The sequence below is a fragment of the Amblyomma americanum genome, chromosome 2, assembly GCF_052857255.1.
Source record: "Amblyomma americanum isolate KBUSLIRL-KWMA chromosome 2, ASM5285725v1, whole genome shotgun sequence".
Classification (NCBI taxonomy): domain Eukaryota; kingdom Metazoa; phylum Arthropoda; class Arachnida; order Ixodida; family Ixodidae; genus Amblyomma; species Amblyomma americanum.
This window is the reverse complement of record NC_135498.1, coordinates 53,616,121-53,643,122: the sequence shown is the minus strand read 5'-3', so window position 1 is coordinate 53,643,122 and position 27,002 is coordinate 53,616,121. Positions and strand designations below refer to the sequence as shown.

At 42.1% G+C, this 27,002-nt stretch overlaps 1 protein-coding gene across 4 annotated transcripts in view; it reads right to left on the bottom strand.

Moving 5' to 3' along the window:
* Window positions 1-27,002, bottom strand: part of hob (bridge-like lipid transfer protein family member hobbit) — a 66,187-nt gene that overhangs the window by 29,261 nt on the left and 9,924 nt on the right. Inside the window, exons 9-30 of one of the 4 annotated variants that reach the window (XM_077654377.1) lie at window positions 25,732-25,898; window positions 23,668-23,726; window positions 21,055-21,211; window positions 20,701-20,861; window positions 19,821-19,963; window positions 18,748-18,778; window positions 17,246-17,369; window positions 14,257-14,421; window positions 13,951-14,127; window positions 13,136-13,222; window positions 12,191-12,302; window positions 11,531-11,654; window positions 10,858-10,981; window positions 10,394-10,488; window positions 8,351-8,423; window positions 8,188-8,289; window positions 6,452-6,511; window positions 6,259-6,352; window positions 4,829-5,039; window positions 3,765-3,937; window positions 2,036-2,134; window positions 996-1,262 (exon numbers count right to left, since the gene is read on the bottom strand). In XM_077654377.1, coding sequence (XP_077510503.1) covers window positions 996-1,262; window positions 2,036-2,134; window positions 3,765-3,937; window positions 4,829-5,039; window positions 6,259-6,352; window positions 6,452-6,511; window positions 8,188-8,289; window positions 8,351-8,423; window positions 10,394-10,488; window positions 10,858-10,981; window positions 11,531-11,654; window positions 12,191-12,302; window positions 13,136-13,222; window positions 13,951-14,127; window positions 14,257-14,421; window positions 17,246-17,369; window positions 18,748-18,778; window positions 19,821-19,963; window positions 20,701-20,861; window positions 21,055-21,211; window positions 23,668-23,726; window positions 25,732-25,898 — 2,805 coding nt within the window. The remainder of the gene's footprint in view (window positions 1-995; window positions 1,263-2,035; window positions 2,135-3,764; window positions 3,938-4,828; window positions 5,040-6,258; window positions 6,353-6,451; window positions 6,512-8,187; window positions 8,290-8,350; window positions 8,424-10,393; window positions 10,489-10,857; window positions 10,982-11,530; window positions 11,655-12,190; window positions 12,303-13,135; window positions 13,223-13,950; window positions 14,128-14,256; window positions 14,422-17,245; window positions 17,370-18,747; window positions 18,779-19,820; window positions 19,964-20,700; window positions 20,862-21,054; window positions 21,212-23,667; window positions 23,727-25,731; window positions 25,899-27,002) is intronic. The other 3 variants (XM_077654379.1, XM_077654378.1, XM_077654380.1) reach the window with 3 other exon arrangements.

Below are 27,002 nucleotides of genomic sequence, written 5' to 3'. Positions count from 1 at the left end.
ACAATAATTCGAAGTTTCTAAGAATGCCCGGAACGTGTAGCTAGAGTTCCCACGGTAAAAAGACGAGTTCAGATTCTTCTTTAGTGCACCTCTGAGTGCTGCTTCTTTTAATGGCGCTCTTCGAACCCTTTTCTCACGTGGAACCAGATCGACTGTGCAGCCTTGAGCAGCTTCTGGCAGTGCTGGCACTGTGAAACCTCATGAAAAGATGGACGTGAGGAGTATAAACATTCCTAATAAACATTCCTTCTGATTCCAAAAATGACATGCATTTCAGAGGCATTGCTCTAGTAAAGCACTCGTGTTTATTTCACCTATCTAGTCTTGCTCTGAAATTTTGGTTTTTCAAGAAAGGAAGAGGAAAAAGTACCAACAATCATAGATCACAGTGGCTCAGAGAATAAATAATGTTGTATACTTGTTTGAAATGCAAGCAACAAGCACCACTATTCTGCAAATAAATGTCACTTACTGTCATTTTTCTTTTTTTGTTTTGAAAGTTTCTCACCTATAATTATTTGCCCCTTCTATTGATATATTTTGTATTGCAGAAAAAAACTTATAGGTTGAGGTCAGCACTGTGCTTTGCAACTCGCGGCACTTGGTCATGCATTGGTACTGTTCTTTCTAAGTAATTTAGTGCCAATCAGAGCTAGTTGCGGCGTCGCCTCAATTCTCACCTTTGCAATTTGAAATTTTTTTGAAATGAGGTGCAACATTTTATCGGCATTAATGACAGCAGCAAAAACATCAGCAGCATGCAAACTTTCAAACCCAATTCATTGCCAATTTTCAATGCCAATTTTAATCTGGGGTTGCTTTTATTGCACACAAATAAAGTGCCACACAGAATTTCTCAATTATAACCATCAGTGTCCTTATATATGAGCAAGGCAAGTTTTTTGTTCTTTTTATTTCATTCACTTCATCGCTCACAAATCTATTTCCACATTCTCTGAGCAGAGAAATAAGCTCACCCGCTCAAGAGCACATACCATTCGTCCAGTCGACAATGGCGTCACTCCAGGACACTTCAAACATCTCGGTGTCATTGTAAGGGTCCATAGAGACATGCTGGAAGAGGGCCAGATGCCTTGCTGACACCGTAAGGCGTCCATGTAGCAGCAGGCGTGCCTTATCCCACCAGGCCAATGCTGGGCTCGGATCAGCTGACGGACGACTAACTTTCTCCATGCAGAGGCTGACTTGGGCCGTGATGGGCTCCCAGCAGGCACCATATGTCAGGCCCAGGTATCCGAGGTCTGCATGAAGCACACACCAGACTTCTAACTGTGGTACAGATTAACGAAAAATGCACACCAGATTATTCTAGACTTCCCTAAAGCCAGCAGCATGAGATAATAAAACCTTCGTGAGGTCACTCCGTTTAGCACGACAGCAGACAATTTCTGAAAAGTGGGCTTCATGCATTTTGTCCCAGTAATGCAAGAGATGCGATATGCGCCAGACACTATACTTTACCCGACTTTAACGTGCCTTTTTTTCACCAAAACTGAGCTCGACAACCAGGTGTAATGATGGATGTGTCTTTTTAAACTTAATAGCATCAAGGCTCCCATTCTTCAGAAAATCTGGTGTCGTCAAACCCTTCATCAGCGTTGTGAGCGAAAAATCCCCGGAGAAGCCACCTAGACGGGCCACCTAGGCCACGTGCTTTTGTGGCGTCGTCACAACCTGTTCACCAGATTGTGAGCAAACTAACGACCGTGGCAGGTTGCAGCTAAATTAGTGATTGGCTGCAAGAGGTTGCTCAGGAAGAGCAGCCTGGGTTGTACAAGTCCCACCGGTGTGCCATTGCAATGCATCGCTTAATCTCTGCACCACTGCGTCAGGAATGGTATGAGGACTCCCACGGATTTATGAATGTAAAGCCAAGATTGACGCACTCCGCACATATGGTCATTAACCCATTATCACTATCACATCATACCCTTGAGGAGGAACTTGAGTGTCCCTTCCAATTTTTCTTTTTTTATTTCTGCTGTTTGCTAGTGTAACGATCCCCACCACTCACCCCAAGTCAAGTCATGGTAGAATTTGAGGGATGGCATGCTTCTCTGCACTGTCATATTCCCCCATGGTGCACCAACTTCCACGGTTGAGCTCCGTTTTGCTGCAAACATATTTCAAGCTTAGTGTACAGAAACTTCAGTGCAAAAAACTAATGTCGTAGATCTGGTCACAGGAATGCAGATGTAAGGTGACAATTACATATCAAGAAACACAGACATATATACCCGATGCAATAGTGTTTAGGCTCAACAAGTAGTGCTCCTTCCATACCTTTCTTGTAAATAATGCGCAAGAATCTGCCCCCATTCTAAATATTAAAAAAAAAAGTAACATATCATGCTTGTTCACCACTCTGACAACCAAATGTCCCTGGCAAGCATCTATAAACGAAAGTCGATCGATTAACTACTTATAAAAATCTAAAGAAAGAATTCTAAAGAACTACTTACTGATCAAGTAAGTGGGAAATTGATCAGTACACCAATACTTACATAGAAAAGTGAAACACTCTCAACCCAAATGATGGCCCATATTTCTACAACTCCAGAACCTAGACCTAGTTGGATCCCATAACCACAGATTTATCTATTTATTTTTATTTATTCATTTACCCACAGCACCACAGTGGAATTACAGTGGAGGGGTAGGTTGTACAAAGCAAAAAAAAAAAAAAATTATTACAAGGAAAAAAGTTATTACAAAATTATCACAATGACAATGCAAACACTTCATTGTCAGTAATATTAACAAGAAATGAAGATAAAGCATTCCATTCTCGAACAGTGTGAGGAAAAAATGGCCAGGCTTAGCTTGGTTAAGCCAAGAATGCGTTGCATATTGCCTGTGTGACAGGGGTATAAGACTGTCCCGGCGAAGGAGCGCAGCTCTTTTATACATATGCCGTGATGTCAATCATAGCGCAGCGCCCCTAGCGGGAGGAGCGGGAGTCAGGTGGTGGCTGTGGCCGCGCGCGACCGCGCCAGTTGGGGCCCAGCTTTTCCTCCGTGACGTCACCCGCCGGCGCAGCGCCCCTAGCGGGAGGAGCGGGAGTCAGGTGGTGGCTGCGGCCGCGCGCAACCGCGCAAGTTGGGGCCCAGCTGTTCCTCCGTGACGTCACGCGCCGGCGCAGCGCCCCTAGCGGGAGGAGCGGGAGTCAGGTGGTGGCTGCGGCCGCACGCGACCGCGCGAGTTGGGGCCCAGCTTTTCCTCCGGCTGTCGTGACGTCACGTCACGTGGTTGCGCTAAAGGTCAATGGTGGCTGCCCGGCCGCGCCCAAGGGCTGAACTGAGTGATTGCAATATGCAACGCATAAAAACGACATCTTGAACATATCGGTTCTTGATCTGAATTCGCGCACTTTATGGTTATAATCAACCCGCTCGGATCTGGGTGTGGATGAAAAATGTACTTCTCTCTAGGAATAGCAATCCTGTTGTAATATATATTATGAAAAAATTTACGCCTTAGCTTTCTCCTTCTTACTTTAAGGGGCTCCCATTCTAATTCCTGTCTTATGCCAGACACTCTAATGTATTTACTATAATTCCCAAGATGGTGCACCTTGCACAGTGCCCCCTCCTTAGCCCATGCAGCCGAGCTACAGCCCAGTCCACATAGCCACAGCCCAGTCACAGCTACAAGAATCCATACATGAACAACAAAATGGGTTGCTTCCATATGCATGAATGGCCAAAGAACAGAGCAAGAAATGCTCGCAGTTCGCTTCATACCTCGTGGTGGTGCTTCCTGCTCAGCCCCAGCCAAGGTGCCCCACACCTGGAATTCACGCCAATCAACCATGAACTGTGGGAAGTCACGCAGCTGGCATGTGACAGACTTGACGCTGCCTGTCACTCGGCGGCACCACAGGGTAGAGAACTGCATTCCCTCTTCCGGGTAGGGGCTGCATGTCGGAAACACCATCAGCATTCGGCATGATTATGTTTGTTTGTGGGGTATAATGTCCCAAAGCGACTCAGGCTATGAGGGGCGCTGCAGTGGAGGTGTCTGAATAATTTTGACCACCTGGGGTTCTTTAATGTGCGTTGAAATCGCACAGTACATGGGCCGCTAGCATTTCGCCTTCACCGAAATGCGACTGCCACGGCTGGGATCAAACCCACGTCTTTCGGGTCAGCAGCCGAGCACCATAACCACTGAGCCACTGCGGAGGCTCTTCAGCATGATTAGAATTACGGTTACACCCTAGAACACATCAGTGTACTGCAAAACAGAACATGTACAATAAAATTAGACTGCCAACTACCCCTGAGCCAGAGACTGTCTGTTAAGTTGAATTTCAGCATGTTCATGCTCAACTTTATTACACTTGAACAATTTATCTACATTTTTCTATTCTAACTTGTAATGATAGAAGTTATCTCAGAATTGAGTGAGATCTCTTATTTCCGTCCTCTCGTTTTGAATGGTAATCTGCTTGATAGAAGTTATCTCAGAATTGAGTGAGATCTCTTATTTCCGTCCTCTCGTTTTGAATGGTAATCTGCTTGATAGAATACCAACTAAATCACACTTCATTTCCTGGATAAGTTGAATGGGACTTTATGTTGCTTGATGGCAATGATAAGATGAAAAATGCTGCAATGCTAGTGCCCACAGCATACTGCCAGAAATAATGTCAACTTATCTGGACTGGCAAGCCTTAGTGTTCAATGCAGTATCTACCAAAACATCCCTTAAAACACAAAAATTAAATTCAAAACCTGGGCAAAAGAAAAATGCTTCAATGTGAAATGACAGTGGTGCAGCTCAGCATTACTGAGCAAGCACTCACCTTTCAGGATCAAGTCGACGCATGACCTCGACAACAGCCTCTGTACCATGGTAAGATGGGTCGGCTAGTGCCAGGACCTCAATCTGGTCGAAGTGCCACAGTGCAAGATGAGAGCGTAGCGGTGCACCTTGCAAAAGCTGCTTGGAGCGCTGTACGTATATGTCAGCATTTTTCTTGCTCAGACTGGCATACAGTTCGTTCACCTTGGAAGCTGCAGGCAGATTACGTGCTTTCATGTATGGTCATGTACAAGTGCAGTACAGCATGATAGACTGAGGAGTTCTTTTCTCATATTTGTCGCAAAAACTATTTTTCAAAATTCATCCATCCATAGCAGCTGGTTCTAAACAGTTAGCAGATCATCATCATCATAATCATCAGCCTGACTATGCCCACTACAGGGCAAAAGCCTTTCCCATGTCTCTCCAATTAACCCTGTCCTTTGCCAGCTATGGCCATCATATCCCAACAAACTTCTTAATCTCATCTGCCCACCTAACTTTCTGCCGCCACTTGCTACGCTTGCCTTCTCTTAGAATCCACTCTGTTACCCTTAAGGACAAGCGGCTATCTTGCCTTCGCATTACATGCCCTGTCCAAGCCCATTTCTTTCTCTTGATTTCGACTAGGATGTCATTAACCCGCGTTTGTTCCCTCACCCAATCTGCCCGCTTCCGGTCTACCATTTTTCTTTCTATAGCTCGCTGCGTTTTCCTTAGCTTACGCTGAACCCTTTTCGTTAGCCTCCACGTTTCTGCTCTGTAGGTGAGTACCGGTAAGATACAGCTGTTGTATACTTTTCTCTTGAGGAATATTGGTAAACTGCCATTCATGATCTGAGAACCTGCCATATGCGCTCCACCACATTCTTATTCTTCTAGTTATTTCCCTCTCATGATCCGGATCAGACAGCGCACTGCATATGGGCCCAGGAATCAACTACTCATGAAAGTAATCCAAAATTCTTTACGTGAGCCGTTCAATCTCTGAACCTTTTTCATCTGGCTGCCATAAATGACACAACAGTTTACAGAACTCCTCGAGTTTTGGGGCAGTCAGCACGCCATATTTTAACTAAACATGGGGCTTATAAGGAATTCTGCGAATGGTATAACTACAAAAACTGTCATGTCACTTGGTTAGTACAGTTCAAGGTTATCTGAAGGTGACAGTGCTGACAGACCAAATTTCACGTCTAAATCACACCCGAGGAATGAATGTGCCCTGGTGCAGAAATCATGGCTGCAGCAAAGCAGGGCAAAAGAGAGAGTGAAGGTTCTGTTGCTTCTGTGAGCAAATAAGTGTGTGTTGCAACAGCTTTTAGTTAAAAACAAACAAACAGAAAGATAAAAACAGACACATATTGACAGCACAGGCTACACAGTAAGTCAAAAATGGGACACTGGTTACAAAGCTATCACCGAATTTACCTGGCAGCAAGAGATGTGTTTTGCGGTAGTTTTCAATCTTCTCATCAAGCATCCTCTTCCTCTTCAAGCTTTCATGATACTCATCCTCGAGTAGCTGCAGAGAAAATGTATAGGTGCATAAAAGTTCAACACTGTTGTTAACAGTGTGCATCAGGTTCAGCACATGCAACTGAGCACAGAGAAAGGCTCTCACCTCATAGTTGTTTCTGAGTTTCACCTCGAAAGGATCATCACCAAGCTCTACGGTCAGTGTCTGGCACAAACACAACATACTGTGAGTCAAGTAGCTTTTAGCAAGGCAATCTGATGAGTGCGTACTTGAGGAAGAAACTCTTAAAAATTTTATTGCCATTAAAGTTAACTTGTAAGCACTCAAACTTTACACACACAAGAAATAACATTTTTCAGTCTGCTCTCCACTACTGCTGTCCATTTTACATTTTTGCCAGTTTTAATGCATTATAACCCATTTGCATCCATACATGCTTGGCTGCACAGTAAATATAAAAGCCTGCTGCCCTTACTGCACTCAGCCCTCATAAAAGGGAGTTAAACCAGCCTAGTAGACTGGTAACTGCTTTTTAGAAAAGCAATTTATAGTTATCCACAGCACTGAATGGACCCCTCAGGTTGAAAAAATTGAATATTGGTTTTTGAGGAAAGGAAATGGCACAGTAACTGTCTCACATCTGGGTGGACACCCTAACCATTCCTAAGGGAAGGGATAAAGGAGGGAGTTAAAGAAGAAAGGAAGGAAGAGGTGCTGTAGTGGAGGGCACCGGAATAATTTCAACCACCTGGAGATCTTCAATTTGCACTGACACCTTTTGCATTTTGCTCCCAAAAGGTGTCAGTGCACATAAAGGATGTCAGTGCACATTGAAGATCTCCAGGTACTCCAAGTTGGTTGAAATTATTCTGGAGCCCTCTGGTGGGACACCTCTCTCTTCCTTTCTTCTTTCACTCCCTCCTTTATCCCTTCCCTTAGGCATAGTTAGGGTGTCCACCAGAATGGGAGACAGTTACTGTGCCATTTCCTTTCCTCAAACACCAATTTTCAATTTTTTTCAACCTGGAGCTTAAGCTTAAAAGAGCAGATCCATTGAGAGTTATGGATAACTGTAAATTGCTTTCCTAAAAAGCAGTTACCGGGGTTTCCATGGAGGCCAAACACAAAAGCGCTGGTGTGCTCTGCAATGTCCATGCACCTTAAAAATCCCCAGGTGGTCGAATAATCCCTCCACACCTTTTTCTTCCTTTCTTCTCTCACTCCCTCCTTTATCCCTTCCCTTACAGCTCCTTCAGGTGTCCAGTGAGATGTGACAGATACTGCCCCATTTCCTTGATTTCCTTTTCCCCAAGGTGGAGAACCTGGGAACTTTGGTTCAGTAGCCAAGTGCCCTAACCATTGAGCCACTGGGGCACGTTTGCATAAGAAAAATTTTGGCAGAAATAGTCGTTTGCATTTCAACCTACAATATAAACCATGCAACCATGCAATATAAACCAGGTGCACTGTTACACAGATAAAGTAAAATTCAACATTAACCCCCAAGCGGACCTGGTCGAGCCAGACTCATCATAAGCCAACTGTCATTTCTGGCTCATGACAAGTCCAGCTTGTCGTGCGTTTTCTGGTACTCTATGCCTGGTGTAAGGCAAGTAGGGCTTCCAAGGCATTCTTTTGGTTTACTGACAGATAGCAGCACAGGTACTAAATGACCGTTTAAAAAAAAAATGTGTTTGTTAGGGAGTTAAAGAGCTGACAAGCCAGTAGTACACATGAAAAAAAAAAAAATCAGTTGTTGCCTCACAAAAGTGTATCTCAGTATATTATTCTATTTCTGCAATGAGAAGCATCTGATCACAATTTCATAAAAAAAAAACCTAATTCATCTAAAGAGAGCTGACAAATTTCCCAAGACTTACCTTTGCCTTGATAGAAAAGTCAGAGGGAAGAGGAGAATCAGCTGTAAAGGGCACACTGCTCTTTTTGTGAACAAGCTTAATCCACTTGATGATGTTCACAGCCTGCAGTGAAACGGCACCAAGTAATGTAAAAGAACCGCAACAACCAATGCAAACTCATTACCTCCTCAGTAAAAGCTTCCGCAAAGTTGTAGTCGTAGGGGAAAACAACCCGCATTTCGTCTATGGAAAGAGTCCTGCAAGACCCAAATGAATGCAAAAAGCATTAGAAAAGTTATGCATGGTATTCATCTACTCACAAATGAAATGCAAAGACCAATGAGGTGACAAAGGGCTGTATCCAAAAATACACGACTGAAAAGCTAAAAGAAATAAGCGGCACAAAAGAAGGAGAACAAATGCACATGTATAGAGAGAAGTGAATGGAGTACAGAACATGCAGCTGAACTGCGTCCTAATGTAGCTTAGTCACGGCAAAAGGGAATGAAATGCATAGTGTACATGTGCTCCGCTGACTGCCGGCGACCTTATCCGCTCTCTAGATATTTTTGTTTCACCGACATAAACGATGTTGCATCTTTGAAGTGACAAAAACTATTGTTTGTGCACATAGTCTCACTTAAGAGAAGTTCTGCGTGGTCAAGCTCTTCAGACTTTTGTGCCATGGGAAGAAGACATTTCCTTAGGTCACAGATAATGAACAGTGACTTGACTGTCATTCAGTCATTCAGCAAGTGTTGTAAAATACTAGAAATGCCACAGCAGGGCCACTTTTGTTTAATGGCACTTTATTTTTGATCACAAGACAGCACCGAATGAAATGAATAGCAGATTGTGGGCTGCTCAATCTGCGTGGCCACAAGAGCCGCATGGTGCAAAAATGCAACAAGTTGACTACTAACATGAAATGATGCCAAATGCCATAGCAAACAGTGCTGCCAATGCACACAATATCAGCAGCAGTGCCGCTCAAAGAGCATTGCGTCACAGTTGTCTGCAAAACTGAAGGTATGTGGAGCACTGGGAGGATGCTAGGATAGTTAGGTTAGGTTAGGTTAGGTTAGGTTAGGTTAGGTTAGGTTAGGTTAGGTTAGGTTAGGTTAGGTTAGGTTAGGTTAGGTTAGGTTAGGTTAGGTTAGGTTAGGTTAGGTTAGGTTAGGTTAGGTTAGGTTAGGTTAGGTTAGGTTAGGTTAGGTTAGGTTAGGTTAGGTTAGGTTAGGTTAGGTTAGGTTAGGTTAGGTTAGGTTAGGTTAGGTTAGGTTAGGTTAGGTTAGGTTAGGTTAGGTTAGGTTAGGTTAGGTTAGGTTAGGTTAGGTTAGGTTAGGTTAGGTTAGGTTAGGTTAGGTTAGGTTAGGTTAGGTTAGGTTAGGTTAGGTTAGGTTAGGTTAGGTTAGGTTAGGTTAGGTTAGGTTAGGTTAGGTTAGGTTAGGTTAGGTTAGGTTAGGTTAGGTTAGGTTAGGTTAGGTTAGGTGTCCAAGGTATCAGTTTAGTGCATCATTATGAGAGCAATGAAACTGATGCATTGCACTTTTCAAGAACTAATAAAGATATATATTTGATCTAAAGATTTGAAAACTGTACCCTGAACAGAAGCAATTTCATTTCTTACATTAATATGCAAGTGGTGCACATTATTTTTAGAAATCAGTAGTTTTCTCTCGATATTCTAGTTTAAACTGCAAGAATATTTTGGCAGAAATGGAAAAAAAATAAAAGGCACAGTCTAATTATTTGTAATTTTTGAGAGTTTGCAAGGTTTTTGAGGCCAGAAGGTTTTATAGTTTCAGCAAATTACTAAATATAGATGCATTTTGTATAAAAAAATGTTACCTTAGCCAGAAAGTGCTCATTCTAGCAAAGAAAGAAAGGACGTGTCGAACTAATGACCAGGCAATAAATAATACAGGAAAAGCATAAACGGCTGCAGCCTTGTCTGACTGACGATAACAAAAAGTAGGTTCATGAAACACTAATAACTGCAAAATTCCATACAGCTGAATACAGCAATTGCCATTAGATGTCATTATTTGAGTAGTTTACACAACATCTCAAATTGCTTGCAAATGGCACAGCTATAGCCAAATCTGGCCCTGATGAATCGGATACTCAAAGTAATTGCAGGAGAGATGGGCACAACAGTGGCATGCTGCAAGGCCCTGTTTATTAAAGCCAAGCAGCGGGAAATAAACTTGTGAGAGTATCCTACCATAGCTTGTTGTACTGCTGTGTCAGCCCCTTTATTGTGTGACGGTTGATGGATGATGACTTTTCATCAGATGGGATGGCCGCATACTGCACTTGCTATTAACAACAAAGGTGGGGGGGTAGGGATTGGGAGAAGATTTCAACAAACATACTTCAAAGAGCAAAAAAATAAACACAAGATTTTTCAGTAAATATCTGTAAACAACCAATACACGAAAAGCCAGCAAGCCATAAAAGAAAGGTACGAGAGGTAAATAAAAAAAAAGCTTGTCAAAAAGTCAGTGAAGTAATTGTCCATAATGAAATGCATGAACAGTATGGAAGATCAGTCAAAATCAATCATGGATATTCGGACTGCTTCAATGCATAGAATGAAATCTTAAACTATGGCTAGACATTACTCCATCAAAACTGTTAACGCACTGTATGCTCACATGGATTGGCTAAATAAGAACTGCTCATTACCCAGAGACCAACCTGGAACTTGAACACAGGGTGTTCATCAAAGTACACCACCAAGGCTTCAGTGTGGACAGATCTTCTCGTTGGTTTTGCTTTGATGTGAAGGTCTGAGATGACAAACTTGATTCTACAGCAGGCAGATACAAATCAGTGAAAAAGCCACTGACTTCTTTTTTTTGCTTAGCATTCAGATAATTCTGCTGCAACACACTTAAACTGCTAGTGAAGTAAACCAGCACTGATATGGCCTTTCACATACTAAAATGACATGTTTCTTCAATCTATACAGTGAAAATCAAGAAAAAGTTTACCTTGTTAATGCATCATTGCAAGCTAAAAATACTATATGTGTACTAAATAACCTGATTTGTTCAGGATTAATAAATTCAACTTCAGTAATCCTTTACATGTGAATATTTTAATTTTACAGCTATGCCATTTATGCTACAGTGCAATTATAGGTCACTGTTAGAAGATATCTAAATAATATTTAAAAGAAGGAGGAGAGGAAGGTTAAGTGTTGCAAATATCAATGGCGCCATCTAAAGTTTAATTCGGATGATTCACACTGATTTCACGCATTCTGACAATGTCAAGTTTATAAAAATTGAGCGCATATAATACGAAAAGCTTGTACGTAAATCAATTGCAGCAAAATGTGATGTTGCTGTCCCACCTGTGAGCTTTTGAAAGTCTGAACTCAAAACTGTTTGCGCCTTGCAAGCAGATGTTGAATGTCAAGCCTTCAGTAGTTGCTTCTTCATTCCTTAGCACATTTTCTGGTGGTTTGGGTTCAACTACTGCAAAAGGAGAAAGAATCTCTAAAACTTGTGACATTAGACTGGCAAGTAAAAGAAAACATTAACCACTTATAATTAATTTTCAAATTACTTTACCACAAGTGCAATTGTTTTTGTTGCTTGCATTCAGTCTAGTTTGTATTGAACCACACAACAAAACCAGCAAACAAAAACAAGATACATACGACTGGTGCTGTGTTGTTTTTTCTTTTCAGTCATTTCTATTGGACTTTTCGGCACTAAATTTTCCCCACCAATTAGCCGAAGCTGCTGCCCTGAAGGATTCATCACAAGACTACGCATTTTTATGCCAGTATTTGAATCTACACTACTGAACATCTAATTTGACCAGGTCAGGCAATTAATGCATAAAAATAAGCGCATTCTTTAACAATTGTGAGATTATGCACATGGCCACTGTCATGTAAGCAAGCATCTACGTCACCATGCAAAGTGTCATGTACAGAACAAATCTACGATGGATCACAAAACTTTTGTGGAGACAAAAAAATGTAAGATAATCTTCAGCAACTCACTCTTGAGTGAAGATTTCAGCTCCTGCAGATCTTGCACCAGGGTAACCAAGCTCATGTGTAGTGTTGTGCTCCAGCTAAGCAAAACTTCATCCAGCAGCTGCAAGTGGACCTCCTGTTGATTGCAATAGAGCATGCAGTTAATAGAACTGCATGGGGTGCCACACTTTTTCTAAGCATTTAAGCTTGCTTAAAGAAAAAAAAACAGCCTCATAAACATGACCTAAAGAAATAAATAATGCTGACTGCTCATTTATTAGTGTGCCTGTTAAAAAAATAGCTTCCACACTAAACACAATACATTTCCTGTGAAGCTAATCAATCATCAAAAGAACAAAGAACCACTTCCACTTGGCTGCCCATTTTATAGTGTTATTTGCATTTTTTTAATATAACAGCATCATACATTTTTTAAATGAAACTTTTATCCTTTCCTTTTGCAATTTTTTAAGATCTGCCATATTTTTTATGTCCGCCCCCCTGTAATAAATTTTTCCACTTTGTTATAATTTCAGCTTCATTTCAATGAAGGTAAGCATCTTAGAATAACGTCTTGTTGGGCTGGTTAATTGGTAACTGTTCATCTTTGGATAAGCGCATGAAACACACTTGGACACAAGGAAGGTAGATGGGATGGAGCGCCCCATCATGGATGACCGGGAGCTCTGTCCTGTCTACCTTCCTTGTGTCTATGTGTGTTTCACGTCTTTAACCAAAGGTAAGCATTTTGTTGCATAATGCATTTGGTCCTTCAAAAAAAAAAATAAATGAATAAAACAAAATGAAGATAACAAAATGATATGAAACATCTCGCTGAACACTTGGTTTGCACTGCAGAGTGCAGTTAGTGCAAGCATTAACGCAAGCTTGTTTACTTGCAGAATGCATATGTGTTACATTACAAGCTTGCAGAAGTGCTTTCACCTGAGTTTCGCTTTTATGCCTTACCTTCTGATCCGGCTTGTAGTTGAGACGTGCGCTCTTTATGTAAGCTGCTGGCGATTTCATTTCTGAAGCTGGTATGCAACTGTAAGACTAAAAATATCACTGTAATTATAAAGTTTGCCAACCCACAACTTATAATATGACCAAAACATGGCCCAAAGAACGAATTTTAAGCGACGCTTATTCTTGCACATCACTTTCATGATTAGCCTAGCTGGTCAGTTCACATGTTTACTAATTTCCAGCCAGTCAGAGATGACAATTCACACAGTGAATCAGACTGTACAATTACAGCAAGTGGCTTTCCTGTCACGTTGCTGAATTTATACATTTTTTTTCATGGAATGATGAGTGAAGGGCTGAGAAACCCTTCACTGACACTGCACCAAACATACTAAAACTGTGCATGGGCATGAACAGAGATGAAGCATTTCATTGTTCTCGCTGTATACCTGCCCAAGCAGAAACTCCAAGGATATGATTGCATAAATGAAGTTCGAAAGTCGCAGCATGCTTAGTTTAATTTGTCCATACCCATCCTGTGCTATGCAAAGCATCACATTCCAATATGATGCATGGTCAGTGGTCCTCTTACATAATCTGGATCAGAAAGCTTTGATAAGTGTGAGAACAGCACCCTATCCATGTATAATGATGTTAAATTAACTCGTATCAGCCACTGCACTGAGACAAACGACAAGTACGTCAAGTCAAGAAGTGAAGACTGACGCCATGAACTAGGACTGGTTTTGGAGGCGTCAGCATATGAACACTATTTAAAAAAAACAAAAAAAAAAGCAGTTCGCTATGCACTGCACCTGGACAGTGTTGCGCAGAGCCCCTAGGGCAGAGCCTTCCAGGTTCACGTACACCTTGGCACTGGTGCTGTCCACATTGAGGCTGTCCAGTCGGATAACCACGCCCGTCTCAGCTGAGCTCAGTCCGAAGAAGTTGGTGTCTGACAGACTCAGATGCAAGGACAAGGCTGGGCCAGCCTGAAGATAAAAGAAACGTGGTGTATATGTGGCAAACGTAAATGGAAGAAAGATCATGAGCGAGGGTTATTGAGAACTGGTAAGTTATTTTTGTGTGAATATATTTTTTTGGGGTGATGTACAGTATACCTGTTCAGGCTTCACGATGGCTGGCTGCTTGGCCCCAAGTTTCACTGCTTTTGCCCTTAGCTTGGAAGACCAGTGTTCCAGTAGGCCAGCTACATGGGGGTTGACTTCCAAGTGGACACTTCCTAGCATGCACTGGATGCGCAGATCTGAGACAGTATGTCGAGTCTGCAACGTCAGCGGACAGAACACAAACGGTTGGTCCAAAAATGGCCGGCAGTGATCGATAAAAATTTACGACCAACAACTACAAAACCTGTTCCACAAGCAGCCTTGATGATGAACTCTGAAGAACACCCATGATTATGCCAGACCACATCCATGTCCGAATTCCACACAGTTATTTTATTTTTCTGCCCATTTTCTTTGCAAATGCAAATGGCATGAATAAATGGCTTATTTGAAACCACTCATAAACTGCCGTCTTCTATGAGCTCCCCTATAGATAAGCAAAAGGTGAAGCATCTGTGGGGCAAATGACAAATATTATTAGACTCTGTGCTGCTTCCTGTATAAAATGACACATCCCTAAATGCTTAACCCATTACCCTCCCCCTGCATTACATAATGTTCAAGTTACGAACCAGTAAATGCAAAACTGCTAATAAAGCTGCCACCTGGCAAAAAGCAAAGATAAAAAGACAGGAAAATGAGCTTCCCCTTCTGCTACCTTTTACACACGTTTTTACTTTCCCCTGTGGATGAAGTTACACAGCTAAGCAAGTATGATGACAAAACGCATCATTAGGCAGAAAAGACAGCAAAATGTTCTATGTGAAAATTTGGCCACTGATCAGCCGGCAAATCAAGCAGGGAAAAATTTTTTTGTTGACAACCTATTCTTTAAGCCTGTGTACAGGTGCTTGGTGCGTGAAACTCTTAGCGAGCCACACAACTAAAGCCAGAGCGGTGAAATTTTACGAAAGCCAGTTTTAGCATCTAGGTCATCTCCATGAGAAAATTTGGTCTATATAAGCGAAGCGAAATAGCATATGAAGATGGTATTAATTACCGTTCAATACTTAAGACAGAAGTTGGCCATCAAGCATTTGCTTTGATACAAAACCTGCACTCTGCAAATTTCAGAAACAACAATATGAGCAGGCTACAAAAGAGAGATTATTTCATTTCAGTTTTAGCATGTCATCATGGGCCTTTAATAAGCACAAGAGAATGCAGTGAAAGGGCACAATGACTAAATGTCAAAAATGTGGGTGGGGCTGTTGTGGTGGGCTGCCACTTTCGAGCTGGACACTGAATGCTAGCTGACAGCTCTGTAACAGTCTTGTTCAGTTAACCTTTTAAATTCGATGGCCAAGCTATCTACAGTAAACGGCTCTTGAATTTGAGAAAATTTCATTCGATCTTAATCAGTGATTAGGCCTGGGGCTCCTAAACCGTCTCGAAATTACTACTTCTTTTGAGCACAGTTATCTGAAATATCTGTTTCCAGTTGCAAAAAATCTAATCGCTAAACCCCGTGAAGTCAATGTGGTAATATCATCAATAAAATTACAAACAAGAAATGATACATTAAACAAACAATTCTTTTGTAAAGCCACATCACTCCAACTGTTCTTATACACAGGAGAACTACAAAACATATGCTAAATAGAACAAAGAAAGAAACATACACGGAACTGACAGCTAACAGCTCTGAAAACTAAACATTTTGACAGATTTGCTTGTCTGGTTGGGTTTGAAGACTTATAATGAACTGCACATCTCCAACCAAAAATTTTAACTTTAACCCGACGTTTAAGGGCCGACTCGGTTCCTTCATCAGGGGTGACTGAGGGCAGCAGCTAGCGTCTTTTAAGTATGGAGGGGGGGTCAAAGGAACGACAGCTGTGACGCCAAAGGTGCACCTTGAACAATATCAACATCAACCGCACAAAAGGAAACCTGCCCCCAGTACATGCCCAGGGACTTCGCTCTTCAACTCAACGAAAAAAAGTCACCATTCACCACCTCCCTGCAGTGCGCCAGCGTGACTAACAGCCTAAACTTACCTCCCCCTCCCCCCGCCTTTGGCGTCACAGCTGTCGTTCCTTTGACCCCCCCTCCATGCTTAAAAGACGCTAGCTACTGCCCTCAGTCACCCCTGGTGAAGGAGCCGAGTTGGCTTCGAAACGTTGGGTTAAAGTTAAAATTTTTGGCGGGAGATGTGCAGTTCATTATAAGCTAACAGCTCTGCAACTCGTAATGGGTGTAATGCTTAGATGGCTAGCAGGAAATATGTGCAAAAATTATGCAAATTATTGCAACAATGCATGTCACACATAGGATGACAAAGCTCACTTCTCAGGGGTAGCACGTGCTGTTGTTTTTGTTCACTGCATAGGACAGTGTGCAGGTGAGAGTAAATGTTTGCAGAAAACAAATGGCAAGATATTTTTGTAGCGAAAGCCACATTGGTCACGAACTCGCAGTTTTGCCATGCTCGCATTCCCACCGTGGTCGCACCGCACCACGTGACCAACCACGTGAATGGTCACGTGACCAACCGCGTGACGAACCACGTGGCAACAACTAGCCAGACAACCAGACTAACCTGGACTTGCAATCAAGGTTCACCAAGGCTAACCAAGCTATGCCTTAGCTTTCGCTACGTATATCCTGGCATAGCCGAGCTTAGCCACTGCCAATTTTTTCTTCCAGTCATGCATGCTTGCACACAGGAACTGCATGGTGTAATCCCCAACTATGCGGGTGATCACTTATGGTGAGGTGACGGTCACACTTATGAGTGTGACCAATTAGGTGCGTTGCTCAATTTCAGGCTGCACAACGAGACTGCAAGAAAGCATTTTTTTTTTGTCAAGTACCTGCACTATGTGTGACCAACTAGGTGCGTTGCTCAATTTCAGGCTGCATAACGAGACTGCAAGAAAGCATTTTTTTTTTGTCAAGCACCTGCACTGTTAAATCTTACAGCCATCTGTACAACGCTGCACATATAGGGACAGGCAACTGTAAAAGTGGAACAAACCTTCAGTAGCATCATGCCAACAGAGAAAGGAACATTCCAGACATGGTTCTTCTTCAGCTGCTGTGGCTTTAAGGTATCGCAGGATCCCAGTGTGCACCATGCTGCCTCCAGCATCACTTCCGAGCTGCAAATTCGACTCTAGTAAGGTATTTGCCATTGGGGTGCATGCAGCGTAGCAAGCTCTCAATAAAAGCAGCTTGTTTGGTATGTATGTACCCAGGACAAACAGCAAAGAATACTTGAATTGTGCAGGTCTTTACAACCTACTAGCCACAGGAGGCGAAAAGTTATCAAAAGCTTTGTTAGTATAAAAGAAGTGCATACATACACATTACGACAGCAACAAATGGTTCCAAGCCCTGTATGTAATCAGAGTACTAGACTCTTTCATGCCTTTTTTCCTCTTTCCATTTCTTTGCTACAAAAGCGTCATCATACAGTGTGATATAAATACAAATTGGTGCCGCCGCGGTGGCTCAGTGGTTATGGCGCTTGGCAGCTGACTCAAAAGACGTAGGTTCGATCCTGGCCGCAGCGATTGAATTTTGATGGAGGCGAAATTCTGGAGGCCCGTGTACTGTGCGATGTCAGTGCTCGGTAAAGAACCCCAGGTGGCTGAAATTTCCGGAGCCCTTCACTGCGGCGTCCCTCATAGCCTGAGATGCTATGGGACGTTAAACCCCCATAAAACCAAACCAAATACAAATTAGTCAAATGAATTAGTGGCATCTTCTCACTAGCTCATCATTATCATGAGCTGTCTATAGTGTCCTCATGCACTACACCCAGTAAAAACTTCCCACTTTAAATTTAACGTTAAGTATGCAACATTAAATTTAAAGAAGTACAGATATCAAATTTTTGCTTGCATGTTTTCTTTTTTTCAAATGATGCGCTAGATGTTGACATACATGGATCACGCCATGGTATTCACCTACAACCACAAAATAGTTTATAAATGAATTTCTTCTTGATGTTGTTTTAGTTTCATTTTAATGAGCCAAACAATGGCTGTGACATGTAGTTGGTGTTTAGGTCACGTGAAGCATGAAAAAAAATATGGCACTATAACTGCTGACACGTAGTTTATTGTCATTCCAGCTCTTGAAGCAAACTGGCTTAAATGTTGCAGATAATTAAAACTACGTATCAGTGATTATATATTAGTTTTTTGTTTTGTGACCTGAACACCTTACATGACCAAAACGTCAACTGCAAGTCACAGCCACAGTTCGGTCTGTAAAATCAAAACCGCAAAATGCATCAAGAAGAAACTCAATTATAAATTATTTAGCGATTGTAGGCGAATAACATGTGGTGAACCAGGTATTTTAATGGCTAATGCATCATCTGAAAGAAGAATACACACAAGTAAAATTAGTGTCTATGGTCCTTTAGGCTGAACACTAAAATTAAGCTAAACAAGGCAAAAAGCTATGCTGCCTTATTTATGTAGCTTCGTAATAGCTTTCTGCTATTTTGTAATATACATGTGCACATACCTCATTTCTGGCTGAGTGACAAGATCTCGTCCTAAAAAAGGAAGCGCAAATATTAGGCAGATAAGCAAGGTACATGAAAATAGCACTTTACGAGCAGAAACGAAAAGCAATAAAAGCTTTTTAGTAAAAACAGTTCAACTATTTTGTAACTCTCGCTCTATAATGAAAACAAGGTATACATACACGATGACAAAACCTGAACACTTATGGTACGTCATGAAATATACACATAACCATGAGGGGGCCACTCACAAAATACAAGTACAAGAACGGCAGCACACATTTTAAGGAGTTACAAGAGACAGCGCAAGAGCACACTGCATTATTTCATTCTTCTTTTCATGAGAACATAAATAAAACAAGTAATAATACAATAATTAGTCCTTCCCCCAACACCACTAAGATGTATACCTTGTGATGTCAGCCAAAAACATCCCAGTTACAATTCTTACTGCTTCACCCTTGAATAAATTTTTCACTCTGCCACATCGTCAGTATATGAACAACCATGCATCAATTAACGTGGATATACAGTCGACTCTCGATAATTTGAACTCACTCAGGACCAAAAATTTGCTCCAACTACGCAGAGTTCAAATATAGGAAGCCTTTGATTTCAACACGAGCAAAGTGTCAGTTCGAATAAACCGATGGCTCAAATTAAGTGAGTACAAATCAACTGAGCACAAATTAATAACAGTCCTCTGTATTTAGGTGCGATGTAGTGTAAGTTCAAGCAACAAGCCGATGCTTATAGCCACTGGCAACCGCAACAACGTGAATGCTTAGGACCTAGAGGTGGCAAATTGGTCTATGCCGCATCAGTCTACACATTTTATCATGGCATGTGTGGGCCATGCACGTAAGTGCACTTGTAAAATCTTACTACACAAGCAAAATAGCGCCCTCTGAAAATAAAGCATAGTCAATGCAGTTGCCAATTCCAACCACACTAAGAATTCACGCTGAACAACTTGACACAATGCAGACTGTTCACGTTTTATGCAGGTCTGGGATTTCATAAAGAAAGCAATCCATGACGGCACAGGGGTGCTGTGAAAAAAGGTTACCACCTAAAAGCAGTGATCCCACATCAGCGTTGAGTCTTGCCCGCTGCACTCCCGCAGAAACTGGTTCACAGTCCGCAGTTCTCACAGAGACTGAAACATCTTCAAGCTCAGCAGAGGCACGCACAAGCATCTTCAAGGACGAAATCCTGCACATGGGCCACAATTGCTGGTATAACGCAATGTAACAAAGAGCACACTTTGTTATTAAATAGAATTTGTCAAAAATTGTGCCACATTTTTCCGCCGACCCAACCACACAATGGCATTGAAAGCGTCTGAAATGGATGATAATATACGTGAGGCAACCATGATGAACAGACTACGATAATATATGAGGGGCAACCACCATCAACAGATTATATGTACTACACCACATTCTTATAAAAGAATATCTGCAGAGCATCAGCTCGTGACCAGCTGCCTGTCGCCACCTGTTCTGTCTACTGTCTACTTGTGTGCTCGTCTTTTTTTAGCCCTGTAGAACTCTACCTTTATTAGAAAAGCTGACTGTGGCTTTGCTAATATGTAATGTTAGTGCTCCCACTCATTTATGCACAAGCTAGAAATTACTCTCAACATGTAATTACTAGGCCCTACTTGTGCCTTACTTTGTGTGCAGTTGCTTCTATCCCTTCACCTGGATGATTAGGGGCCACACTGCACTGAGTAAGCGAACTGCTTTCAGGTGCTAAGTGCACAATGATTTACACACCAATAGTAACTCGCCCCCATGCATATGGTGCTTTGCATTCCATCAAGGCACCTCTTTTAGCAAGCGCCGATTGTGATAACACTAGCACCATTAGTCTTGTCACTGCTGTGCTCTGTCTGCATTGTGTGTCTACTGACACACAATGTGCCATTATGTTTTGAACGAATGTACCTTTGGGAAAAGGTCTTGGATGAAGGTGATGCGTGTTTTTTCTCAGGTGACTGCTGGGACAACGAGGGCAGGAGCTGGGCCCAGTGACGCAGTTCATCCTCAGAATAGGCTGCTCGCAGCGAGGCAAACTTCAAATTCACGTCTACTTGGTCGTGATGAAGCTGAAATAAGGGCAATACAACAACTGTCCAAGGAAGCCTGTGCCAATCGGCTGTCTTGATACAAGGATAATATACTGTGAAAACTAAAACCTTTCAGGAACAAAACTGAAGAGGTGGAGCACATGCATACAAGCCTACAGGCTCTCACAGGAAGAGCTCAGATGCATTTCAGTGCCACTGTGAAAGCCCTCACCTTGCCTGTCGCTTCAGCCCTTGCGAGCACAGCAAGCTGAAAATGGTCATTGGCCAGGGCGAGGTTGGACAGGACAAGCGTGCACGTGGCGAAGCAACTCTGTGTCGAGTCCTGAAGCAGCTCAGCAGTGAAGGTGTGAGCTTCGAGAAAGAGGCCCCTGCAAGATGAAAATGAGGCCTCCCAATGAAACTTAGATCCATCCAGCTAAAAAAGATATGTCTCTCTTCATAGGCCTCTTTGCAACTACATCTGAAACAGAACTGTAAAGCTCAACAACGGGGATATTCAGTGAATCTTGCCTTGATACAATACATCATCATAAAAACTTTATTATCATACTGAACAGTTTGCAGAACACAGGCATCCAGGCCTCCACACGGCCCCACTGCACTCAAGCGTTTTTCGGTCCATAACTCTAGCTGCCCGGTCAATAGCAACGACTATACATCAAGACCTACCCACGGCTTCATTAATATACAGGGGGAGTTCATTACTTGACTACGCAATGGTTCATCTGCCTTTAAAGATTCGTTATTACTGCTCATAACTGCACCTCTAGCATGTTTTGTCCTGAGTTCCATTAAGTTTTTAGCAGCTTCGAGGACTTTTTTTTTTAGTTTTTCAGCACTATTATTTTCATATTGTCTATGTGGAGCAGGTTATACTGGATGGCAGGCCACATTTCATAACCCACTGTTCTTGTGGCACCAAGATGAACAACAACACTCCTAAAAATGGACTTGGAAACAGGTCAAGGAGTTTCTGTGTTTATTCAATTAACTCCAAGCCTACTGTAACCTCACTTTCATATACCTACACCGGCTCTCATAGTTTGTTCCTGGCAAAAGTATGCAGACTGTTACTCTGGGCACCCTGCTATCTGCATTACAATGAAGTTCTTAAATAAAGAAGTTGAGCGATGCTTCAGAAAATAGCACCGAATCATGCAAAGGTGAAGGCGAAGAAATAATGCTGGATGCCATTTTTATCAGATAAAATTAGAGGACCCTTAAGCTGCGCCTTACAGAGTAGAATGTGATAGCGTTCATATAAGGCTCCACTTAACCAAGCTACAAGACTGTACCTGCATGACCTAGGGGGAGCATGTATGACTCGGAATGCAAAGGTGCTGGAGGATTCGAATCCCCGCAGCCTCCCGTCTGATTTGAGAAGCCAGAGTTGGCAGCTCCTCCTAAATTGGCCACGTCACATGACGTCACACAACCTTACGACCAAGTGTGTCTGGCCATGTCAGCAACCAGCTAGCACCTGCCAGAGACATGCCCGTGATTTTTCGCTCACAACTCCAACACCGGATTTTCTGGAGAATGGGGCATTCAATGCTACCACATTAAAGTACTTTATACCTGTTTACTAATAGATTACATAGTTAACATCAAGGAACTTCATAACCATCAGAGATACAAGATGCTTTTTCACTACAAAACTGTAGTGGATCAAACAGAAACTTATGACAATTTTTAAGACAAAATCCTTATTCTGATATAATCTAAATGGAAGGCCCAAATACAGGAGCAGTGCAGCCAGCCATCCATGTAGGGAGTGTCTGGATCAGTGTAGCATATAGTAGTACATCACTGTGATGACAAGTAGTAGGTGCCTTATCAGTACCAACCCATTCAACCAAATGCGTGTGCCATAGAAAATATGAACCTTGTAGCTTGTAGCTCTTCTTAATGGTTAAGAAATAACTTTCAATATAGCAACATATTTATTAAAAATGCATCATAAGATGTCTTTTTCAGCCCTTTATATTTCCTAACAACACTTCATCATGCTCCTACGAGGTTAAAATGGCTCACTACTATTCATATTTTTGTTTCTGAAGAAGCTGCTTTGAATACCGCTATTTGCCTATGTCAGCATATACAACACTCTACTCATGTGGTTGCGGCGCCCATGCGAGCCAGTCTGCAAGCGTGACGGTGCAACCATTGTCGACGCATTGGCCTGTCACAGCAATGGGGTCGTCGCGCCATGCCAGCAGCTGATTTCGTTCACTCAAGCCAGGATAGAGAGCAGTACAATCGTGGCATGCAGATGCGCTAGTCACGTGATTTTTTTTGTATTTCGCAGGCTTTCTTTGGAACTTAGAAAAAAGATACACGTGAGGCTTTCGTTATTGCAAATAAATGGAATGGGGGTTTCTGAAGGTGCTCTCCAACTTTGCCATTCACATTTGCTGTTTAAAGTCGATATTTATGCATTTAGAAAAATTACCTTAATTGCTAATTAATTAATTGCAAAACAAAAAATTGCCTATGATGCGCAAGCCAGTTGGTAGGCGTATGTAAGCGGTTTCCCTGGCCTACTTCAAATATCTTCTTTTTTAACCCTTGGTTAAAGTTAGCATGGACACCCTGTATATTTACCATATTTACTCACATAATGGATCCATTCGCACAATGAACGTGCCACGTCTCCTACTTTGGCTGTCGTAAAGTACACTTTTTCTTAATATTTTGCCACGAGGCTTGAGCACCTCCCAAATTTTCAGACATTTTTTAGGAAAAAAAGTGCACACTACTAAGTAACTTACAGATAGTAAATTTGCAATATTGGAATGAAAAGTAATAAAAAAAAAGTTCTTACTTTTGCCAGTTCTCCCTGAGAATCCTTATAGATACTGACTCCACTTTTATGGATGTTGCCTGAAAAGAAACGTATATCACTGAAGTACAAAAAAAAAATTGCGGGGTTTAACGTCCCAAAGCAACACATGGACTATGCGGGCAGTGGATGACTGTGGATCCATTTGGAAGAACAGGGACCCTTTAAAGAGGCATTGAGGATAACGCTATCAAATTTTTTTTTATTAGTAAAATCCGATAGTTCGGCATTTTGATGCCTTGTTGCCACTTGTCCAGCAGCGAAAGGTGCATTTATTGTTAAGAGATTTGGATTCGAAGTTGAAAAACTTTTTCCCACTGCTATGATTCAAACTCGGGACTCTGATGACGAAATAGGAGAACACTGAAGTAAAGTGGCAGAAACTGAAACGAGGACTCCATGATTGCTAGCAGCAGCTGAAATGAAAACTACTCCCGGCCGGATGTTGAAGGCTTCTATCAGCCGCTGTCGCTTTGTTAACGTTTGCGCCAACGTTACGATGGATCCCGTTTTTGATTCCGACAATGAAGTTCTAGCAGTGAACTGCGGCCTGCATTTCAGCGACCTGAACCCCACACAGCGTGCGATGCTTTTGAGGGCTGAGGCGGCGGGTATGGCAAGAAAGTCCTAGCACCGAGGAGTCGCAGTGTGAGCCACCGTCATGTCTGATATGTAGCGACCGATACGTGTGGGCACATTTAAATTCTGTAATATAATAGTCCTCGTAGGGCTGGTTATTCAGCCCAACGTCTTGGTACGTTGACGGTGCAAACGCGTCGAGTGGTGTGTTTGCTAATGTGGAGGCGCGTTGAACATTGGCTATACATAGATCTTTTTCCTTGTCGCAGTTGCGTGCTCTTGCACGAACTTCGTCCGAGGAGCACTTAGAGAGGCACTTGGAGGTCCTCTGCTGCTCCGCCCTTGTAAATCGCGGCGCATAACGAAATAATGCGAGCACACAGAACGCATAACCATGAAGCACCCCAAACATATTGAAACTCAGCTGGCCACCTGTTATGCCACCAATTAAAGGATTTCTTTGACTTCCAACATTCAGGTTGTCCTTTTTCCGTTTTTCTCGTGTGTTAAAAGTGCACCAGTGGCTTCAAAACAAAACTTATATACTTCAATATCGATCAAATATGTAGCCTTCATGCACCTTTGTGAGCCTCAGAGATCTGCGATGTCTTTTCTCCTATTTCAACACCCCGCTTGTACTTGCGAGACTGGCCACAGCTGCCTGTGCCAATGGCAGAAAAGGTTTCCTAGTTTCTCTAGGCACCATGAGATGACTCTTCACTAAGCGGCCCTTTCTAGCATACTATTTTAACCTTTTACACAGGTAAGAACTGGCGCTTTAATGACACAGCAGTAACTCACAAAGCAGTTCCCTCAATCTTTGGCTCGTTTGTTCATCGCCACCCCTTGTGATTGGCACTGCATGCATGGTCTGGTGCTCGCATTCCACAAAAATTTGAATATGCTTATTGCAACGGTGGCCGGCTGGCCAAATGCTAAGATGCAAGGGCTTCACACCCGCCGCGGTGGCTCAGTGGTTGGGGCGCTTGGCTACTGATCGTTTCCGGGTTCGAACCCGTGTGCTGTGCGATGTCAGTGCACGTAAAAAAAGATTACTCTGGAGCCCTCCACTACGGCACCTCTTTCTTCCTTTCTTCTTTCAGTCCCTCCTATATCCCTTCCCTTACAGCACAATTCAGGTGCCCAACAATATATGACACAGATACTGCGCCATTTCCTTTCCCCAAAAACCAATTATTATTATTATTATTATTATTATTATTATTATTATTATTATTATTAAGCACTTCAGGATAGCATCTAGTTCATATGGAAATGAGATAGTTAACATGCTTTCTTTTTTTAGCTGATGAGGTTTCATCACTCAGCCAATAGAAGACGATATATCACAGGCACAGTTTGGAGGTGTACAAGTGGTACTTTTGTTGGCTACTGGCAACCGTGAGTTCAACGTGTTGTGTTCCAACCTATACAACTTACACGTAGGCAGAACTGAACAGTACATACCTCAGGCAATTTTGCAAATACTGACTTCAGTCTGGCCCTCTCACACTCTGCTTCATCCTGGACTAGAGGCTTAGTCACATCTTGCTCAAGGTCACCTTCTTCTGGCTTGGGCAAAACTGGATGCTTCAGAGCAAACTCTTTCGAGTACAATGCTTCAAGGAGTCTTTCTGCAAAGAAAAAAAACCTGGAAACTCGAAAAAACAAATCTTGTGCTACACTCAGCTTCATATATGCCTGGAAACTACAGTAAATGGTTTGTGTAGACAGCTTTGTTACTTGTGTTATGATATGATGCTTAGTAATGACATAAGAAAAAAATTCAGTGAGCTAACTGAATAATACATTTTGTGTGAAATCAAGCTGAAATGAAACAGAAGTGAAACATAAGTGAAATCAAATAATTTCAAACTGTGCAACAGTAAAAAAAAAAGGTGGGAGGGTCTAGAATTGACAGCTGTACTACTAAAAAGGATATCATGCCATGCGGCTTAGTGCAGAACAGAATATTTGTTAAGTGGTGAAAAATATTTTGGCTCATCACATTTACACAGCTCACGATACCTAAACTGGTAAAAGCATGCATGACAAAACTACATAAGGGCTGCAGGAAACCCCCTTCTATGCATAAGGTGAGCTACTGAGACCGAAATACACCTCCAGAAAATATCAACCACAAAACAAAATGTGGCATGACAAAGCTAAGAATATGTACCTAAATGCAAAGGATCACTACAGATGGTGACACATTCTAAAAAAAGCTGATTTGGCACTTCACGTTTCTGTTTATCCAGGCTAAATTAATTGCCTTACAATTCCTGCACTGATGGTCAACACACGGTATATGTGCATTACCAACATCGATATTTTTTCTTCTAGCACCAAATCTTTAAAAAAACTCCACCATGACAAAAGTTTAGTCCACACTTTGTTGAAAAAAAAAATAGACTATCCATATTCGCTTATAATTTTAACTATGAGCACATTTTAATTATCAGGCAAGGACCCAGTTTCATTTGCAAACAAATTATAATTCAATGGTCAGAGATGTATGATAAGCGTAACATAAAGCATGGTAGTACGCAAAATAAAACAGAATGGAATCTCTGCACGAGGCTTGAGCACAAGTATACCAGTGTGAATCCCAACTATTTGGCCTAATATTACTAAAAAAACCTTTTGCTCAAAAGGCCTCTGTTCTGAAGTTTTTTATGATAGCGACACAAAGCCAGTTCCAAGAAAAGGAAGCATATCTTGGAGATATGGCATTGTTT